Here is a 23,333-nt window from a genome sequence, read left to right on the forward strand (position 1 = left end):
GTGACCACAGGGTGAGCACTCCTGTCTGGCCCCTCTAATTCCAGCAGCAACTATAGTTTTTCCCAGGAAGTCTCCCTTTCAGGTGCTTACCATGCACACACCTGCTTAGCTTTAGTGGGTTGTCAGTTGTTAGCTGCAGGGTGATATGGCTGATGGCAAAATAGTTAATAACCCATTTGGTAATAAATAATTACCTAAAATTAACTGAAGTTGACTATTAATTACCAAATGGGATAGGATGAATAGCCTCCTCAATTGGAACATTTTGTATATATATCTCCCACATAGTGACCTAACAATTGGCATACTGTTGCTGGCTGTAATGCCAGGTTTGTAAACCTGCCAGGATAGAAATTGCTTGCTATGAATACTTCAGATGAACAGTGCTTTGACTTATTTTAGTTCCAACATATCAATGACACAAACAGATTGTCCTCTTAATAAGCTGGAAGATTTTCGTTTCTGCATTTTCGTCAAGCAGGTTATTGAACTTGTTAAATACCATTATCAGCTATGCCCAATCAACTCACAATTAAAGTAATTTAGTCTACAAAGTTAATATTTTTCCATTTGTTTCCATGTTTCCTTTTTCTGCATTGTGATGTAGAACATAATTAACATCAAATTATTTTTTGTGAAAACACCATTTAACCATTTTGTGACCATTTGTATTATAGCGGCAAGGCTTATTAATAATACAGGAATTAAGTTTGCTGCTCCCTTGCCAGTCTCTCTCCCTCATCTTAGTGGTGTTGGACACAGAGGCCATTCCATTTTGTTCAGATTTAAGTTGTTTTTCTATCTGATAGAATTTCCTGATAAGGAACAACTCCCAAGGCTGAGATCCTCCAGCCACCCTAATAAATGGTCATCTCTGGCGCCTTACTGTCTGGGAGATTCCATGGGAGAGTCTCATCCCAAGATTTACAACCCTAAGGTCAGAGAGCATTGTTACTCATCCTCCACCTCAATCAGCCAATCAGGAACTGGTAGGGCAGGGTAACCCCACGTGGGTCTTGAATGCTCGCGGAACTTTCAACCAACGAACGACCGTAGTTCCTCCAAATAAAACAGGCAGCACAGGGCCCAGAAGAAGCTCCTCAAGGACATTCTCAGACTCAGCTCAGACAATCACGTGACGGCCAGTGTGTCCGAGTGCCAGTACTTTACTTTGTTCTAAGAGTCGAGAACGGAGGTCGCCCATGCGTTACCAAAGGATCTGCCTGAGGTTAGCCCAGCAGGAAGCCTCGTGAACCACCGGTACCCACCGTGAACGCTCGCCTGATCAACGAGTGAACTACGGTCGGAACTGTCGACAGCCGAATCTCAGGTTTCAGGACTAGCACTACATCGGGAAAGAACCGGTCTTCTTCCCGTCTAAAGAGTGTGACTTGCTTGGACCTGCAGTCACTTTTCATGTGTACAATCTCTGCTAGTTAAACCAGGACTGACTAGCCGGCCTTCAGAGAGCCCACTGCCAGCACGCCGCAGCAGACATCTCTCCCTCCTTCTCCCACACCTCACACCTGACCAGCACTGCCTGGCACTGGGCCAGAGGACGCCGATTGGATGCAGCAACAGCCTGCCGCTGTTCCATTGTGTCCGCGGGAGATCTGAATCCACAGATTGGATAAGTATTCAACATTCTGCATTGCAGCTCGAGAATTCAATTGTTACCACAACCTGAGATGATATCAATTTAATTCCTATGAGTGATGTACTTGCTTGCAAGCATCTAGTGTAGAAGTTGTAATCAAAGCTCATTAACGAAATGATATAAATGAATGGCATACTGAATGTATGTCTCTCTTGGTTTGTAACTCTTTGTTATTGAATATATACCTTTTGTATTCTGCTAACCCTCACACTTATGATCTGTTATGTTTATATGCACATTTTATGTATTAATAAATGTATTGTCGCGTATTAGTATCCGTGTGTGCGTTGCTGAGTTGCAAGGTTGGTTTTCTAAACGCCATCAAAGAATCATTTTATGACTTAGTGCTACAATTAATAATTGTCCCAGTAAATGCACAAAACCCCTACAGTATTGTATCTGCTTTAGAGATGCTGAAAGATCCTTGAAATAATTATATAATTTATGATCTGTGCAATGCTTCCTTAAGTGATATTGTAAGAAAGCATACAACATAAATTACTTAATGTCAGTGGTGCCAAGCATAACCCAGGGTAGAAATTTACTAAGAACTACTTACTAATCTTTTGTCAGCTTAATTGTATATCATACATCACCTTAAAAACACAGCATCAGATTCGATCTTAATGACTTTTTTATTTCATTTCTTACATTTTTGAAACTTGAAAACATTAAAATTGACAAACCTTCTACTGTTAAAAAAGGTGCATTACCACTTCAGTGAATTGCACTGAATGTTTCTGAAGATTAATATTCATGAAGCATCTTCCTGTATATAAATCATGACCTCATTCTAGTAATTACACTTGCAATCAAACCACAGTATTATATAACACCAATAACTAACACCAATGACTTAATTACATTAGCATCCTTTGTCCCAAAGTACACCAATATCCACAGAACATTTACAAGACGGATTATTGACCAATTGGTACTGTTGGATTGATACACTTAATAAAGTGAATAATATCACTTTATTATTCACTGGGAATGTCAATGACTAGCTCTGCCAGCACAAATGTTAGAAGTAATATATAGAGAGATTTTTAACAAGCATCAGGAGATCATTTATTGTTGGCTTCTGTCTTAAACTGTAAAAAACAACACAGTTCAATACAAAATTTAGTTTTATAAAGCACCCTTATGTTATCACCAAGTCCTCAACTATACCTATAAGGAACTACTACTTCTGTTGTATTTTAACTGTTGGTTCAGTATGACTGTAAAAGTCTTTGTTTAGGGTGCAGATTGGACCCTATACCCCTAAGATTGCTGGGTCCACTCTGGGCAAGCCCAGTACGATTGGGATTTCATAACAGGGGAGGTGTTCAACTGACCAAGAACCGCCAAAGTTAAGTGGACTTTTAGTTGTCCACAGATTCCCTTGATTGTTTCACAATAGCACCTTTAAGAACCTTTTTTTTTGCTTTTGATTTCACAGTGGTGTCTCAGATAAGCTTAGGTTTACCAGTCTAAGATTTATTTCAGTGTTAAAGAACTTGTATTGTAAAAACACTGTAACGTGTGAACTGACAAATCAATTGTGCTACCTACAGTTTTCTTGCACGGGTACAAGGGGTGTACCAATGACTCGTGAATTAAATTCAATTTTGTAGCTCCAAATTGGTAGTAGGCTAAGGAGGACAGTACTACAAAATATTATAATTGTTAATTGCAAAATTTGAAAAAAGGTATTTCTCCCAAACATGACAGTACTTTGTTACTCATTGGGAATGTCAATGACCAGCTCGGCCTCCTCTCCCTCTCCCCTCTCCTCTTCTCTCTCACTCTCTCCATTGCTCCCGTCTTCTGGAGCATCCCCACTGAGCATCTGTCTGGGCACCCAGCTGAAAGGGCGGGGAGGCATCGGGGGAGCAGCCACAGGGAAGGCTGGGCCTGATGAGGGTGCTGGAGCAGGCCCTGCCACCTAAAGATGGAATAAGGACAGCAATGACAAAAATAATGTATCGGTAAGAATAATAGAGAATTAGTAAGAAATCGTTTTAAAGAAATTTAAACTAAAAACTGGAAGTTTTAAAAACTGGCTCTTCCTGGAAGAACCTGGTCGATCATTCAATCAATAAATATTCCTGAAACATACAAAAAAGAACAGCTGGAACAACCTACCAAGATGTTTTAAACAGTAAAACAGAAAATGGGAGACCAGCTGGGGCTTCAGGAAGTACAGGTAGTGGACAAAAATGTAAAAACCTACATAAATGTGGAACACCAAGTAAATTAAAAGCAAGAAATTCCCCACAGGTGTAGCACATGCAAGTGACACCCCAACTAGCCTAGGGTCATGTAAAAAAAAATGGTGGACAGGCCTGGATGCCTATAATTAAAGCTTATGTGATGGTTTTAGTTTACCAAAACAAACAGAAATTGGAACAGTAAATTGCAAGAGTGTTTTATCAAACAAAATTAAAGGCACTAACAACACATTTTCCAAGTATACGATTTTATTATTAAAACAATAAATCACATGAATCAATCTAACTTCACCAATGCTTGTTCACTCACGTAGGGATTACAAATATATTAATAACTTCAGGGTTAACATGCATTGACTACAACACTCTTTATGGTCAACCTCATACATTAAATCACATATTCCTCAGTTATTACTGATTACGGTTAATAAACTAAACTTTATCAAGCATGTGATTGAAATAATTATTTAATTGTCTTACAGGAGCAATCCTGTAGAGAGAAACAAATGAGTTGGGTTCATTGTAGCCTATGTTCAGTCTTCTTCAGCGGGCTCTGTTCAGTTCAGTTTTCCTAGCATGGAAAGAATTCAACTCGGATTCAATCTTAGGTGACTTTCCAATGGTTTGTGGACAAATTCCGATTTGGTCCACTTTGCGAGCAAGACAGAAGCAGTGCGAAATTAAGTTCGCTCCTAGACATAATGCTACTACCAAATATATTGGTATTTCATTTGATATTCAAGCTTGTCAGCTGAAGTCCAACTATAATAAGTTTGTTGATCAAATGAAATTACAGTTGGTTCTCACAAGACACAATACTTCTTGTTTGGTTGCAGCGCACAAACATCTCTTCACAACTGGTAATGCATGATTGCTAGTCCAGTGATGCAACGGGCACAGACAATGGACTACCAAGCATTGAAGAAAATGTATGGAGGCTGATGGAGAAATCATCCTTCTCCATGTTCTCAATAAATGGACAACTGCATGTGTGCAGCTGGCCTAAAAAACGTTATAGCCCTGAGTGCTTGTTTCCAAAAGTGAAATATTCTGGTGGTTCTGTTTTGGGGAACATGTTCCTGGCATGGTTTGGGTGCATTCATTCCCTTACAAGGCAAAGTCAATGTTAATCTGTATTTAATGGTGATCATCCTCACTCCATAGGAACAAGTAAAAGTTTATTACATGCTGAAAACAGAAGAAAATAAACACAACATTTCGTCTGTGGAGCCTTTTCTGGGTCCAAACACCCGAAGAAGGCTCCACATACAGCCGAAATATTTTGTTTCTTCTCTTTTCAGCATGGAATAAACCTTTACTTATTTCTCTGCAGCCTACGCATGTTGATACAGTCACCTACTTGAACATCTTTACTGCATGTTGTTACCACCTGCCAGAAGGAGTGTCATCTCGGATGACAATGGCCCTATCCATAGAATAAATGTGCGCACCTGATGAACATGACATAGTTAGATGAGCATGACACTGATAGTTTTCATCTAATGATTTCATAGTCATTAGATCAGAACCCAAGACTTTTCCATCTCCATCAACCAGGCATGAGTTAAATGACTCATAATAAAATGGGCCATAACCCCCCTGCAGCACTTCAAACACTAGTAGACTCTAGTAGACAACTGAGTGAATTTAGTGGTCCAAAGCTCTATTAAGTTTTGTCTACTACCTGTATAAGCACCTTGGGATTAATGCTTGTGCATTAAACCATAGAGTGGAATCATATAGTGGGAAAATAATTCATGTAAAATATACTATAAACAGTGATTTTATAATGGATTTCTGAGGGACATGCAAAAGTAATAAAAGTAATGTTGGCTATAGATTCCTATGTTGTCTTTAGGGTCTACTGGTAGGATCAATATCTATATGGCCACAAGAGCATGATAGGGAGGCAGCAGAACAATTAATAAATACAAAAATAAATGAATATAAGGTTCTCTACCAAAACAATTATATATTTCTGATTCTTATAGATTTGTTCTTGGTAATATACTAACCTTCCTCAGAGGGCATATCCATAACACTGAATATTTCCCTAGGAAAGCACAACTGGTATGACAAGATACTATGCCTAATGGCAAGGGCTTAAATGTTCACTTTCAGGGAGTAGGTACCTTGCCCGGTGGCTGCTTCCTGTGCTTGCCACTCTTTGTCTTTTTCTCCTTCCTGTTTTTGTCAGCTGGAGATGCTAGATAGGCAGGGGGAAAGGGCAGCTACGAACAGCCAGCCAGCCAGCCAATTCGTCAACCGATCGCCAACAAAACCAGTGTTTAACCAGTGACCAACCCCGAGGACAGGAAAACAAAGTAAAAATGGAAAAAGAGAAAAAAGAATAATGAATGAGAAAAAATTAATTCAAAAACTTAACTGACAAAATGAATGCAATAATGATGATAAATATGGTAATTATATCAAAAATAAGACTTTAATTGTAATGAAAATCAAAGGACATGGGTTGGGCCTTAATTTACATGCATGTCACACACACCCTACAATCAACCCTAATTAGTGAACTTGAGTTGAATTTTTCAAACCAGATTCATAAAGAGCTTTACTAATCTCTGGGGAAAAAAAGAGAACTGTAGACCCTGAAAGCCTATGGCTCTACAGGAGCAAGACTTATGAGGTTCATGGTGTAAATGATGAGGATTATGATAAAGGGAGAAATGCAGACAACAGTGTGAGACAGAGACAAATGCTCACTGTGCTAAGGTAGGGTCCTGGGCCACTGGTCAGGGTTGTGAAGCCTTTAGACAGCAAAGCCAGACTGCTGGATGGTGAGGGGACATTAGGCAGATGAGGGCTGCTTCTGCGTCTGGATCAATGCAATAACAAATGAAATCAAATGATTAATTAATCTGTATGTCAAACCAAATATATTGTTAGAAAAGTTTCAGAGAGTAAAATTAATCTTAATGTCATTATTCTCATACCAACATAACATTTTCATCAGTGTGGTCAAAAGAAGGGGAGGTCACAATAATCACAAGAAAACTAAAATGTTCTGCAAATGAAAGGGGGCCATTTGGAAATTAAGTAGCTAAGTCAAGCTAAAGTTTCATCCAGCCATTTCTTAAAGGCGCATAGGGTGTTGGCCTGTTCCAGATACCTACTGATGTTTGACTAAATTAGTGTTTCTTAATCTCTTTCCCAAAGGACTGCCTCTTAAATTTCCAACAGTGATCCCATGACCATGTCCCATGTTTCACTACTGAAACAGTAACCTAGGTTGTCTTATTTCTCCTTAATTCTTCTTAATTCTCTCTTCAGTCGCAGACTGAAAATATTTAGTTTGATCAACCTGCCTGTATATGGTATAGGGACAAGGCTTCTTATTTCACTTAAGAATTAAATGTATTAAGGATTTCTCATAATCTTTGTGTCCCTTAACAAAACAGCCTTGTGTCTCTCCCTAAGTCCAAAGGAATGTGGCTAAAGCAGTCTCTCTCATAAGAGACATCATGAAACTGTATCAAGCAGTGCATTTAAATATATATAGTGCAGATGGGCTCCAGCCAGTCTCCAGGCTGATGCATTCCCAAAGACCACAGGTCAAAGATCACTATCTATCACCCAAAGGAATTTCCACCAATAAGTGATCTGTTGGTTGGGTACCAAAACCAAACCTGATAGCATCTTTGCCAATCACCAACTGGTGCCTCATATAAACTGGAACACAAGTCATTTTTGTCCAGTTGCTTGATCTCTCTCTAAACTGGCCAACTGACTTTATAACCACATTGTTCAAGTCAGGTGTTTTCTCCAAGAAATCAGGCTGAGAGAGTGAGTCAGTAAAGTACAGAATTCTGTCAACTATATTTTCTCTGAAATAAAAGAAATCTTGTGTTTGCGAACCCACTGTAATTTTCACCTGATCAAAAAATGTAGACAGTTGAAATCTTTCTTTTTGTCAACATCCAGAATATTCTGAATAAAGCCAATGCACAGAATTAACTCAGTTCAACTTTTGTCTACCTTGTAAACATCAAGAAAACAAAGTGCAGACTATTTTAAAGACCAAAGTTTGCAGGGTATGACTCTGGCACAGGCCAATACAAGTGCTAGGCACTAACAGAAAAGCCTTTTCTCTCTTTCCTATGTCGGGACCCTCTCAGCACAAGAAGCTGCTATGGAAACCCAGCTAGTTTTTACCAGCAGAAGGTTTACACTCATTAAGGACGTTTGGACAATGGATTGTTGCACATAACTTAATTAATCACATAATTCTTGAGAATTATTGTTACATTGATATTGTTACTGGCATTAATTCTGTTCTTTGTAATCCCTGAGTGAACATTCAGCATTTGAGTTTACAGAAGATCGTTTCACAGATATATATTTTATCATGTTGTTTGTTATGCACGTTTTGATTTCATAAATACATTTGTGTATATATGTGTTATATTAATAATTTGTGTAAATTATTATGTTTGGTTGTTTCCAAAAATGACCAAGTACTCACACAGTTTACTGCTACAATTTCTGATTGTTACAGCAAATGAAAACCCCCAGACTCCTAAAATTCCTACTAGGAATCATTTTTGTTTCTCTACTTTGAACTATTTCAAAGGCTATAATATATTTTCTTTGTTCAGATTTGCATTAGTTTTGGCCACCATAACCAGTTTTCTAAATGAAGTCTTACTAGTGCACTGAAGATCTTAACCAACTTCCCTTGACACAAATACTACACTTTTGTTTTTAAATATTTACATAAACAACTGTCTTCCAGCAACTGTTCTTGTCTGGACTGACTGATGTTACAATATCATGTCATATGCTTTTCTAATTTCATTGTTGCTTGTTTGAAGAAAGTTACTTGCCCTTCTAAATGTATGTTGTCTGCTAAATATGTTTTCTAATTATTCTTTTAATGTAACTCTATCATTTTCATAACTTTACCAAAAACAGAAGTAAGACTGACTCGCCTAGTTTTCTGGTTGAGTTCTGTCCCCTTTTTTGTGGATTGTTGTTATATTCATGATTAGCTTTCAACAGAGCTATAGTGATTCGATGCAACTCGTTAAAATCCTGAAAAGTTATTCACAAGGACAATCCAAAGAACTTTGACTAATTCCAGACCAGAATACACAAATGTAAATTAAGAGATTGTGCATATAACTCTGAAAACAGGATGCACTTCTTTAAACAAAGCATTGTTAGAAACTGGAAAATCAAACTGACAACATCCCCATTTCTTGGGATGATGTAAGAAACAACTTGATGAGTGAGATCCCTGCATTAATAAACCAATTGAACCAAATAAACAAAATCATTAGTACTCTTGACTCATTTGAAACCTCCAGTATGTTCATAACTTCCTTCCCAAGTCAAAAGTGTAACAAAAACCAGAGCAAACAAATAGGAACTATATTGAAGTGCATTTAAAACTGAGGTGACACTATTTAACAAAGGGTTTTGGGAGACTGGTAGCTTGTCCCAGTCTCCCTCCATGTAGTCAAAGCTGACACCCTGGCTTTTATAAATAAAACTAGATGACATCCTTGGAACAATTAGCTACTCGCTCAGTGGCCATGAGGTTAGACAACAGCTATTCTCACTCTCAAACTCACTTCTTTGCTCCTGTACTCTCAGTCATTTTCCGACCCTCTCCATCACTGTTATCTGATGAGACTGTGGCATCAGAATCTGGAAACACAGACATCAAAAGATCAGAATAACATCTTCTTAAAGACATGTGGTAATGCTCATACAGAGGGATATATACAGTGCCCTCCAAAGGTTTTGGGACAAGAGTTCAAATTAGCCCATTATAGCTTTATGCTCAGGAAATTAGGATTTCAAATCAAAAGATGAATATTAGAAAAAAGCAGAGAATATCCTCTTTTACCTATGGGTAGTTTTATGTATTAATGTTTTACCATTATACAACAACAGTTGTATTGTTCAACCCTCCACATTTTAGATAAGGATAAGTATTGGAACAAACAGGTTTACAGTTGTTCCTAATTTCCAAGGGGTTACACGCTGCATACATTTCACACACACAAAAAAGCCGTGAACGTCTAGGCATATAAACCCCCAAAATGACTGTTAGTGAAATAAAAAATAATCTCAAGAGTGTGGGGATGCAAACCTGGAGTTTGGCTTCTTCTGGAACAGACTCAATGGTCTTTACTGATGTCTTAACTGAAGATGGCAACTTTAGGATGAGCTCAGAGATAAACAAATCGTGTCTTCAAATGTAAGAAAAAATGGCACAACTTAATTGGCTGTAGTTCATTATGCAGCAGGACAATGACCCGAAACAAACTGCATGCTTAACACAGGAGTTCATCAGACAGAAAAAGTATAATATTTTAAACTGGCCTAGTCAATCAACAGATCTGAATCCAACTGAACACATGTTTCATTTGTTCAAAGACTAAAGACAGAAAGCCTTTTTTTTTAAAGAGGCTGCAGATAAAGTCTGGCAAGGGATTTGTAACAAAATAATGACCTTTTCACTTCTTGAATTTGCTTAGTTAAGTGTCCCAATACTTATGGTCACCTATGTTTTGGGGAACTGAACACAACATATCCTTTGAATGAAAATGATTAAGTGTGTTTGCAAAATAAGTCCTAAAAATAAAAGGTGACCTTTTGAACTGAATGATTTGTTTAATGTGAATTTAAATTTCTTGTGTAATCAACAGGGAAATGCCAATTTTGTGTCCCAATACTTTTGTATTTAACGGTTAAGAATACAAGCAAAGTCAAAATGATTCTATACACTAAGACAGTGGTTCTCAAACTGTGGTACGCGTACCGGCAGTGGTACGTGGAGTGCCGCCAAGTGGTACGCCAAATGACCCTGGAACTGTGTCGTGTGCGCTGAAAAATCGGGACGGGTTTTCATATTTTGTATTTTAATACGTGTCGAATACGCAGCCTACGTACTACGATACAGTGCGCGCTAATACTTCAGTGGACACAAGAGATACTCTGTAATTCTATACCACTTTATAGGGAATGCGTGCTACGGATGCAAGTGACCAATTGTATTTAAAAAAAGCTACTGTATCTCCAGCAAATAGGGAGAAAGGAGAATGTGCGTGATTTTGGAACAATGCCAACGTTGTAAACACAGGAATGCATAGAAATACGTGCTACGAACGCAGGTCATCTTGTGAGCACACGAAAGCGTGATAACAGAAAAATATTTAAGAACTGTTCTAATTTGAGAAAAATACACCGAGCGTCTCTGTGTTTCGCTCCCATGCGCATGAAATAAAAACTTTAAATAAATACGGAAATAAAAACGGAAACGCGGAAAAATGCAAGCTTGCGTATTGCTAAAGCAGGTAAGCTACACTATTTTTGAAGAACCTTATTTACCGTTGGCAAAAGAGCTGACACGTATTATGTGTAGAGAAAAAGCTTCTAAACAGCTCGACCTGCTGCCCCCCTCCCCCTGAAAGACAGTCATTCATAGAATTATTGAAATGAAGGATTATATCAAAAGTACACTGATAGAGCGCATTAAGATGAGCAGATGTTTTTCACTGCAATTAGATGAGTCTGTAGTCGATTTGGCCCATTTGCTTGTTTACGTTAGATACGAGTTTGAGGGCATGTCCCATGAAGACTTTCTGTTCTGTAAACCGCTACCTACAGGAGAGCACATATTTCAGCTTCTGAATGAATTTATCGAAGAGAATGGCCTCGACTGGATAAAATGCGTCTGAGTTTGTACAGACGGTGCTAGAGCTATGACAAGCCGACATAACGGTGTAGTTGCACGAATTAGAGAGGTTGCTCCAGAAATTAATGTACAGTACACATTACAACATTGACCTTTGCCGTCAAGAAAATGCCTGACGATTTAATATCTGTTAGACTCTGTTGTGAATTGTATCTAGGCTCGAAAAATTAATTCACATCTGCTTTGCTCAACTAAACAGGCTCACCTCTCTCACTGAAATGGTGCTTTTTTATTAGTTGTTGTTAATGTTTTTTTTCTGTAAAACACTTTGAGAAGCCACCTTTAAAGGCGCTATATCAAATAAAGTTTATTATTATAATATTTATTATATGTATGTGTGAGTGTGAGTGGACGCGCACTCATGTTGGTCATTGAGAATTTCTGGGGTTCCTATGAGAAGATGACTTGTAGGTGGTACTTGGCTGCTTTGGTTGGATTAGGGGTGGTACTTGGTCCAAAAAGTTTGAGAACCACTGCACTAAGATATCATAGAATGTTCTTTGTCTCTTGAAGACATCCAAATAAATTACATTTGGACTAACACAGTCCTTTGTTTAAAGTAGCTGTCACATGGAGACAACTGACTTTTTAATCTCTTGATCCAGATGCTCCCAGATACATTGAATTACATTCATGTTAGTGTCCAAAAATTAATCATTTGGATTCAACCTGTCCATTCTAGCACAAGTGGTTCTGGTTCTCTGACATATGGCACAATCATCCTACAATAATTTGTATTGTTTTAAACAATAAAAACACTTGTTTTTAAATATTTACCTAAACAACTGTCTTCCAGTCAGTATTATCATCCTACAATAATCCTACAAACCTTCTATGTGTGCAGTGGCAGGAGGTTGTCTTGTAGGAATCTAAAGAAGCTCAGTGGATTCAATATTACCATTGACAAAAGATTACCACGATGGCTTCTTTATTCATATGTACACCCAGACATAATCTGCAGGTTTTTTTTTCAAGTTCAACAAAATAACCTTAAACTGTATGGAAAATTAAAATCTCAATTTAATATAATTAAAATGGATATTTGCCCTTTATCAATCTAAACAAATTATAAGCATTTATGAATTCACTGGCAATCTTAAGTTGTTTTTAACATATACAGATATTAATGGCACAAATATCAATATTGAATATTTCTCTATTGGTTATTTAGAAATAAAAGAGCAGCATAAGAACAAATTAAAGTTGTATTATTCAATATTAGTATTTAATATTTATATTACTGATATGTACTATATATTATTATAATATTAAACATATTCAATTAATTTAAAAATACTAATCAAAATGAAAAGAATGTACTTTAACTTTCTTTAGGAGTGTTGGGTCAAGTGTCTAATTATTTCACTTAGAATTAAAGGGGAACTAGCTTTTCTTTTCAATCAGGAATTACCTGTTTCTAACACTTCCCCCTCATGCTCTGTAAATTTCCGCAACTGGCGATCAATTGATCAGCCTAGGTTTACAAATTCTGTTCTATCCTCCTTATCTTGTTTCTCTAACTCTAAACTTCTACAGCAGGGGTTTTTAACCTGTTGGGTGTGCCCCAGCGGGGGAACATGAGCACCTGTCAAGGGGGGCGCGAGATTACGAAACATTTAGGCGCAAACACACAAGTAATATGAAAAAGAATGAAACAACTGCAGCGAACATGTTTTTTCAGTCGTTAATAGCAATTCATATTCATCCACTAAAGGGCGGTGTTGCAATCTGGCTCACGTCCCTGGCTAAGCAGGCTACCTGCTGTCTATTCTGTTGGTGAAGGCTACAGCAGAATTGAGACATCGCATTATATCACGATTACAAACTTAAAAATGGACCAGTGGCTTACTGCTAAAGTTAACAACAGCTCGAACATGAAACAGTTTATCCAAATTAATGAAAGTGCTGAAATGCATGTATGTATACATAATGTCAACTATATTGTGTGAGTGTAACAAGGGTGTTCGCATTGTTTTCTCAATGGGTTTTGGGTTGGGGGGGGGGGGGGGGGGGGGCGCAAGTTCAAACTTAGACAAATTGGGGGGGGGGGGGGGCATGTCAAAAACTTTGAAAACCCCTGCTCTAGAGGACAAAATACATTTGGTTAATATTATAATTAATAAATAATTAATTTATTATTAATTAATAATAATCTCTTTCATCTATCCTTGACACCTTTGCTCCTCTAAAAACTCGCACCATCTCTTTTTCTCACTCTGACCCCTGGTACACTGACCATCTGTGATCTATGAAGGCAGTCTCCTGGACACTTGAGCATTAGTGGCGACTTTCTGGCCTTAAACGTACATCATCAGGCTTGGAAAGAATATAAGGATACGATAGGATCTGCTAGATCCACCAACTTCTCTCACATAATTGAAAATGACCATAACACAACCCTAGACACCTTTTCTCCACCATCAACAGACTGCTAAAGCCAAACTGCCCCACCACATTACCTGCCTCATCACAACTTTGCTACACATTCTTAGATTTCTTTAGCTCCAAGATTGACAATATCCAGCATCACATTCTCTCCACAACGCATATCATTTCCTCACCTCCTCGCTGCTCCAACTTCTCTCTTCTTGACTCTGCATCCCTCGGTAAACTGGTTTCACATATGAAATCCACCACCTGTATATTAGATCCCATCCCCACCACTTTATTTCAGTCCTGTTTCACTTCTCTCTGCCCCGTTGTTCTCAATATAATAAATGACTCCTTGAGCACTGATGTTGTGCCAATGGTCCTCAAAATGTCTGCCATTACCACTGTGCCCACAAATTGGATTTTATATTAAATCACTGTTTTGCTACTACTGACTGGCAGATCTTCCGCGAAGCTGCCGGAAATAATATCAATCTGTATACAGACTATGTTACTGGCTACATCAGTAAATGCATTGAAGATATGTTCGCACATATCCAAATCAGAAACCGTGGGTAAATAGCGAGATACGTGCCAAAATTCATGCTAGGACAGCTGCTTTTGATTTTGGCGATAGGGATAAACACAAAAAATCGAGATACAACCTCAGGAAAGCTATCAAAATAGCTAAATACAACTACAGAGTAAAATTAGACTCATATTATCACGGCTGCAACACACGGAACATGTGGAGTGGTATACGCACCATTACAGACTACAAAACGCAACCCAGCTATATCACACAACAGTCTGCCTCTCTTCCTGATGAACTAAATTTATTCTATGCTTGGTTTGAGGTCAGTAACGCAGATCCAGCCAGGAAGATTCCAGAAATCCAAGACAGAAACCCACTGATCATATCCAGAGCGGATGTGTGTAAAGTTTTTACGGCTCCTGGCCCTGATGCTATCCCTGGCCGTGTTCTGATGACATGCGCAGACCAGTTGGCAGATGTCTTCTCATACATATTCAATCTCTCTCTAGCTCAGTCTATAGTTCCTTCCTGCTTTAAGAAAACCACCATTGTGCCCTCAAAGCTTGTCATCAAGCTCCAGGACCTGGGACTGAACACCTCCCTCTGTAATTGGATCCCGGACGTCTTAACGGAACGTCCACAGGTGGTGAGGGTGGGCACTAACATATCCTCTACCCTGACTATAAACACTGGAGCCCCCCAAGGCTGTGTGCTTAGCCCTGTCCTCTACTCCTTATTTACCCATGACTGTGTCGCCAGACATAACTCAAACTCCATCATTAAGTTTGCGGATGATACAACAGTCATCGACCTGATCACAGGTGGTGAAGAGTCTGCGTACAGGGAGGAGGTTGAAACCCTGGCAGCATGGTGCCAGGAGAACAACCTCTCTCTGAACATTAGTAAGACTAAGAGATGATTGTGGACTATAGAAAATACCAGGGAGGAGATCACACACCTATCTATATCAATGGGACTGCAGTGGAGAGGGTCAGCTATTCCTGTGAGTTAACATCTCAGAGGACTTAACCTTGACCCACCACACCAACACCGTGGTCAAAACAGCATGGCAGCGCCTATTCTTTCTCCGTAGGCTAAAGACGTTTGGCATGCTGTCACATATCCAGGCCAACTTCTACAGGTGCACTATTGAGAGCATCCTGACTGGTTGCATCACTGCTTGGTATGGGAGCTGCTCCGCCCGGGATCGCAAAGTACTGCAGAGAGTGGTGAAGTCAGCGCAGCTCATTACTGGCTGTGAGCTACCAAACATCCAGGATATCTACTCAGCTAGATATCTTAAGAAGGCCAGGTCCATTCACAAGGACAGTCATCCCAGTCACAAACTGTTTTCTCTCCTACTGACTGGTAAACGGTACCGAAGCATTCGGTCAAAGTCCATCAGATTACAGAACAGATCCTACCTCCAGGCAATAAGACTGCTAAACAGTCAACCTGCAGCTCCTTTAGCAAATCACCCGTAATGGCTACACGGACATAAAGTTTTCATTGTATTCAGCATACTGCACTACTTGGATATAATATTGCATACATAATGGGCACACACAGATGCAGCCATTCAAAACAAGCGGGCGATACCGCATTATTTTGCGGTGCGCTTGACGCAGTTTACCGCAAGTTACCGTATTAATACCTATAGTGCCGCATGATACCACATGGTACCGCAAGTAAATAATAGTATCCGAAATTTCCTCAAGGTGGAGCTAATAAAGCTCAACCTCACATGTTTGAGCTGTCGGCATCAAAGTCTTTACCGAAGATATTACTAATAGTATTAATAATGAATGACCTTGGACAAGCTGTAAACTCAAAGTATTGCCCTGGTCCACGTTCTTTTTTTCATTGACCGTCTTTGTAAAAGTAACACCACAGCATATCGCAATCACGCATTTGTTTCCAATCATGCAAAGTACAGCAATTTTTGAGAATCTCCGATTCACCATGCCTTTCACATGCTCATAAAAGAGATTGATTTAGGAAAATAAACATATTACTGTATGCAAACTGTACTGTATTTACTGTGCCCGTTAAAGTATTGAATATTTATATGGAATTTTACCACTGAAGGGAAATCTTAGTAGCTGAGCATAAAAAGAATAGGAGCATACTGTAACGCGTGTGAAGCTGGCAGGTGGTGACGGAGAAGAAAATAAAGGCAGCTTTTAACTCCGCAAGTCTGAGTTTTTTGGTCTGTCCTATCCAAACCTGAAATCATTATACTATCACTCTGTCCATTGAAAACCTGTTTATATGTGACCTTTCAGAACACCTATCTGTTTTCTTCCTAGCAAAAATGTATGAGCACTCTGTGATTCAATTAATTCTCATTACATTATTATTCTCACTGTGCATAACAAGGAAGATTATTAAACATAAGGTTGTCTAATGACAATCTATTGTTTATCTCATGGCTAAATAGTCAAGTCTAGCCAAAAGAGAAAACATCGACTTTATTTAAACTCCAGCGAAAGTATGAATGGTTTTTAATTACCATACTTTTATGGTACATGACTTGCTAAAATGTATTTACACTTGTAAAAAAAACATTCCAATGTTAATGCTACACGGAAGATAATGTGGTGTATTGGTCGTTAGTGAAAAGATTTAATCATTTAATCTCTTTACTGATCACATTTTAATCCACTTAGTATTGAATATTTACAGTATATGGAATTTTACCACTAAAGGGAAATTTTAGTAGCTAAGCATAAAACGCAGAGGAGCATAACGAAGGTCATAAAGGTCATAAACAATATTAACATAAACATATTATGTAAACTGTATGTTGCTGTTATTGGGATTTAAAGAAATAATACACACCAATACTCCATTTTTCCCTAAACATTTTAAGCACCAAAGTCTTACATGTGGTTTTCATCACTCTCTGCGGGAGTGTTGGCTGTGACGAATGAAACCGGTTTCACAGGTATTTTCAAAGTAGAAGGGGTCGAGTCTTCAGTGGGAGGGGGGAACAAGCTGCCCAACTGTGTGGAATGCTACAGAACCCTAAACAGACAATACACACTAGCCGAATATTTGACCAAGATATCCAGACACAGCTGTATGAGCTCCACCAGTAAAACTCAAAGTATTACGCTGGTCCACACTATTTGCAACCGTCATTTTAAATGAAAAGACTTTATTTCTTCATCGACAAAAAGTAACACCCACCACAGCATTTCGTTGATCTAACTAACAAGGATGGGACATTAGCTAGCCAATATGATTAAGGAATAACTTACTTTTTTGTTTATTTCTTTAGCACATTTATTTGAACATTTCCATCGATTGTACAAGCACTGAAAAACTGTTCAATCCCTAGTTCATCAGGCATTTTCTTTTACTATAACAGATATAAAAACTCCCTTGCTTTTAACAGAGCGTTTCATAATTTCTAACAATGAATTTAAAGTGTGACACTTTTATCATTCAACGAGAGCTCAAAATATCACACGGATCATCAAGAGATATGTGTATAAGATACTGTCCATGGGAATCCAAGCTTTTTTTTCTACGCTAAGAAGTAGTCTTTACAATTTCTTCATTACACAGTGAAGTCAAAATTCCGGGATGTGCCTATATTAGTACGCTGGGCAAACGTTCCGAGGTCAAATTCTTCCAGCACGGGGGTACCTTTAAAGTGGAGATGATGGCACCGAAATGTTTTGGCATGTATAAAAAACAGCAATCCTGTCAGTGAGCCCTAAATGAATTAATAGCAAACATGGTGTCATGGAGGGTTTCTCAGATAGTTGGGCATTCAGGTAGATTGCCAGGTAAAAGGATTTGTAAATATATTTTGTTAAAGCAAGTCAGTTTTTCCTCAACACATAAAATACATTTTTCCAAGAAAGTTTAGCCTTTGTCACTAATGAAACCACTAAATAAAGACATAAATATAGAAATCTTAATATTTTTTTATTCAATGTTGGTAGCAGGATGAACTGTCAGATTGAGCTAAATGTATATTTTGTCGCAGAGTTGCTGCAAGATGTTAACAGTAAAAAAAGTATATAGAAATGAGTTATTTCAAAAAGAAAATTTCCAGAATAACTGCAAATCTAGCAGGATAAAGCACAGAAAATAGGCAGTTAGACTGATCAGAGTAGTATGAAAAGCCATTTAGCAAAGAGGGAATGAGAAGAGTGACAAACTATTATACTTTAGATCTTTTTTTCTGAACCAGGGAAAATCTGATCATATTTCTCTATAACAATAATACAAAACTTTATTTTATATATCACCTTTAAAAGTGGCATCTCAAAGCAATACAGTAGATGTAAAAACAGTTAAAAGGACCACAGATTACAAAGTAAATACATATAAGAAAGACAAGCAGTTAGGGGTGCTACCAAAATTAGAAAATGAAGCAGATACAGACACTAAGTCTTCTGAAAATAAAGGTTTTGAGGTTAGATTTTAATGCACTCAGGGTACGTGACTGATATCACTGGGGATACAAATCGAGAGCTCTGGGGTGCAGTTAGAGAAGGTCCTGTCACCCACAGAATGTAGATGTTCTTGAGGACAGCTAGAAGACCAGACTCAGATGGACAAGTAGACGGGGAGTAGACAGATAATAAGCCATATACAGTAGGTACTGAATGAGGATGAGGATTTTGAAGTTGACTCGAAACCTGATAGGAAGCCAGTGCAAGGACTTGAAGACAAGTGTAATGCATCCCTGTTAGGATTCTCGCTGTCATATTCTGAACATATTGAAGATTGCTCAGTGTGAATTTAATTTCCCCAGTGAACAGGATGAGCATTTATTAATTCTAGAAAAAAAGCCTTTCTTGATTTCTCTAGTTCCTAGTTTCTCTAGTTCCCTTTAAAATAAACTATTATTCCACAATGCATATTACATGGCCAGTATTTAAATATGATATTTGTGATTTTAAGAAATTAACACAAGCAGCTTTTGGGCATTTAAGTGTTGGCGGAGTTATTGCAGGATAAAAGACTAGAGATGTTGGTAAGAAAAAGATAATTTTGAGGAAAGTTGAGGAATACACTGATAACAAGAACACTTCCTAATGGGGTTAGGCATACTTTTGATGAAGATGATGAAGTTAACAGACTGTATGTTTACATAGATACTGAAATGAGGATTGTATTTTAGATTTTGTGTAGTTTCTAGCATTGAACTGTGTGTTGGATGCACATGAATTGAAGGAATGGGCAAACATAGCTGATGCTGATCCACAGAGCCAGCATATTAAGATGTTTATAACTAGAGGCAATTTGTTTAAATAAATAGGTAAGGATACTGATGTGCAAGAGAGGTGGAAAGGCTGTTTCCTTAAGCCAGCACTATAACATATTTTATTCTCAGTGAGATGCTGCCATTTCATAGTGGGTTTTTAACACTGTGTATAGTTCCATCCACACAGTGCCTTTACTTCCATCCATTTTCTAATCTCTTTATGCAGTACAGAGGATTTGGAGCCTATCCCATAGCGCCAGTCCATCACAGGACAGAGAGACACAAACAACACACCAGGGCCAGTTTTCCCATAAACCAATTAACTTACCAGTATGTTTTGGAGTGTGAGAGGGAGTCATATCACACATACAGTATGGAGAAAAACCATGTAACCCAGAGAGAACATGCAAACTCCACACACACAGGCCGGCAGGAATTGAACCTATGACCCCAGTGCTGCAAGATAGCAATGCTAACCACTTCGCCACCATTAGAAATGGATGGTTATCTTTCTAGTTCACAGGTTAGCACGCATAAGCCACTGAGACATCAGGTACTACTGTTATATTTATGAAAAAGAAACAAAACAAAAAGCATACTAACAACTGTGCCATCCTACTCCTTAGTTAATACATTTTATTATTTATAAACAGTTAAGATTGTTAGCAAAATATTTTGAATTACATTTTACCCTATTTTTTCTTTAGTTTTGTATTTAACTTATTATATGATAGTCAGATTTAATGTATATTTGAACAATGAAAATATATTTTTACAAGATGCGGGGGAAAGTGGAACAACCCATTACAGTGCTAAATTTAATATTATTGATTACTAATAGTTTATGCTAACACCTAACTTTCTTAATTAGATGTATTTAAAACAGTGAACTAAGTGTAACATAACACTCAGAAATACAATCAAGAATAGTTTTGTGGTGTTTGTATAGATGAAACGTTTCTAAAATGTATAACGTAATAAAATGAAAGACGATTAAAATCTGTAATCTTTCCACTTGTAATGTCATTAGAAAGTACAACAAGTTTCTGCTTTGTCTAAGGATGGTATCAAAAAGTAGTCTACGTGGTGAGAAAGCTGTGCTTAATGATAATTAAGGGACTTAAAAGTAAAAAGAGATGCATATATTGCTTGATTAATTTTAAAAACTAAGTTATAAATGTAGACGCGATTGGTGCCATTAAGCGCTCAAGGCAGCAGAACGTTCGTTCTGTACTGCTGAGTTCCGCGCTTCCTCCATCTCTCGGTGCTGCACCGGGTCTAAATATCTAAACATATGTAACGATATAGGAGGTAGTATCACTGTATTCCACTTTCTTTGTAAACAAAGAAAAACAGATTCACAACGCGACACTGTGTCACTGTGTAAAAAAACACCCTATGTTGCAATGAGCTGCTGAGCTAAGAATAGGAGATCCTGCTGTCAGAGGGGGTGCAAAGTGACCGCGGTCATTTAATTAGTATTACAACTCGCACTGATTCCCTTGCGAAGATATGGACATAAGAATATTCGTGCGTGGTCAAAAAATGGCATTAAGCACTTAAAATTAATATGGTTAACAATGGTAAACTGTAACATGCTGTAACAAGATTGGCTAAACTGGGAAGAAAATGCTTTCAGAGAAAATGTTTCAGGTGTGAAGAACATAGATATCCAATGCAATTTCAACCAAACCTGTTCCCACACACCCTGCCCCCACTGCCATTAGAATATACACAAAGCACTGAAATCTTTAGCGTTTCATTCTGAGCAGAAACCCTCACACCTGAAGAAGGCTTGCATTTTCTCTCTTCTCTTTTAAGCATGTGTACAATGCTGTAATATAATTTAAAATAAAAGTATCAAGTGGTATTAAATAAATACAGCTTTTTAGTATAGATTACACTTTTCTAAAATGTATTTAAAAAATAAAAACGATTACAATCTAATCTCTCCACATTTGAACCCAAAATCCCAAGAAAAATAAATCTAAATGGGGAGAAAGCTATGCTGAAAGTTTAAGATACTTATAAGACAAAGATAACGATTTATGTTGCATTTGTCTGATTGTGAATCAAAAAATACATATAATTAAACATGCATTTGCGATTTAAATCAATGTAAATGTTTATACTGTAACGCATACTGTACAGCCTCCATTTCTCTATAAAAAATGACCGTTTGTGCAGCCTAAGAGGGGGGGTCTGCTCTCAGCGACAGCTGACAATCCTCCATACACTCAAGTGAAAAATTAATAATGCTAATGTAAACGTAGTATTTACAATTTGTTGATAATAGAAATGTTAAGTTCTCTAAAGCTTTGTGATAGTTTACCCAGGCAGCAAAAGATGCGACAACGATGATATGATTAATAACCTTTTAAATCTGAAGGGAGATCTAAAGGGATCCCCCCCCAGACACACACACACGATAGAAGCAGGAAGCAGAAGCAGGGACCGTTGTCAGAAGGAAAGAAGGTGACTATTAATTGTTTTTAAAAATGACTTAAATTCGAACATGTTGTGATATTTAGAAATATAAAAAGTCAGTTAGTTGTCCATAATATTGCTATTTTATTTTTTAAAGAAATGTTTGTTAAAAGAAAAGTCGTGACGCCGGCTGGATTTGAACACCCAACCTGTGGTTCAGAAGTCGGGAACTTAGACCACAGTACCACCCGCAAGGTCACATAAGGAGAGGTGAAACAGCCCTACACATACAGAATCAACAGACATTGTACAGCGTGTACTACTGTGTTGCAGTATATGAATCTAATTATATCGTTATTAATTTCTTTTTATACACGCTATTTCACATGTTTAAGACTTCGATGCTTAAAATGATTAGGGAGAAATGGAATACTGGTGTGTATTTTTTCTTTATAAAGTACCGAGACCAGCCATATACTGTAATACTGTATGTTTATGTTCCAAAATTAATATAGTTTATGGCCTTCACACTCGTTATGCTCCTATTCTTTTTATGCTCAGCTACTACTACTTTACCCTTCAGAAAATTTCCATATAAATATTCAATACTAAAACGGGCACAGTAAAGACATTTAAATCTTTCTACGACAGACCAACGCACCACGAGTCCCCCTGTCGGTCAACCAATAACGTACTGCGACATTGCGTGTCACGATGCGCAAGGACGTAGTCAATTACCCGCGGTACGTGTCTGTGCCGCGCACCTTGAATGGCTGCATATGTAGCTGCTCTATTCATATTGAGTGTTATTCAATTTCTATTACATTATTATCTATTATAATGTAACATTGTTTTCGTAACCTTACTTTTGTGATTATTGTGATGGGACTTTTGTGAGCTCGCAGAAAAGACATTTCATTGCCAACAACTACTGCTGCATGCTGTATTGCTGTGCATTTGATTTGATTTAATTATCGCTTTCACTTTGTCTTTCTTGACACCTGAAACCTGACACCGACGTGGCTGTCTCTATTCTAATTGCATCTCTGACATAAAAACTTGGATGACTCAAAATTTCCTTCATCGTAACTGCGACAAGACTGAAGTATTTGCTTATTGGCACCCCCCATCAACTTCGTAAAGCCAGTACTGTAACCCTGTCTTTGGATGGTTCTGTA

The 23,333-nt window shown here is 37.9% G+C and overlaps 1 protein-coding gene across 3 annotated transcripts in view; it reads right to left on the reverse strand.

Moving 5' to 3' along the window:
* Positions 1-2,273: 2,273 nt before the first annotated feature.
* Positions 2,274-23,333, reverse strand: part of ino80e (INO80 complex subunit E) — a 41,155-nt gene continuing 20,095 nt past the window's right edge. For 2 of the 3 annotated variants that reach the window (XM_088607394.1, XM_088607385.1), the window contains 4 exons: positions 9,465-9,540; positions 6,595-6,706; positions 6,006-6,104; positions 2,274-3,587 (listed from right to left, as the gene is read on the reverse strand). In XM_088607394.1, coding sequence (XP_088463520.1) covers positions 3,381-3,587; positions 6,006-6,104; positions 6,595-6,706; positions 9,465-9,540 — 494 coding nt within the window. In that variant the 3' untranslated portion in view covers positions 2,274-3,380. The remainder of the gene's footprint in view (positions 3,588-6,005; positions 6,105-6,594; positions 6,707-9,464; positions 9,541-23,333) is intronic. The other variant, XM_088607403.1, reaches the window with a different exon arrangement.

This window comes from Lepisosteus platostomus, chromosome 2 (assembly GCF_059453375.1).
Source record: "Lepisosteus platostomus isolate fLepPlt1 chromosome 2, fLepPlt1.hap1, whole genome shotgun sequence".
Lineage (NCBI taxonomy): Eukaryota > Metazoa > Chordata > Actinopteri > Semionotiformes > Lepisosteidae > Lepisosteus > Lepisosteus platostomus.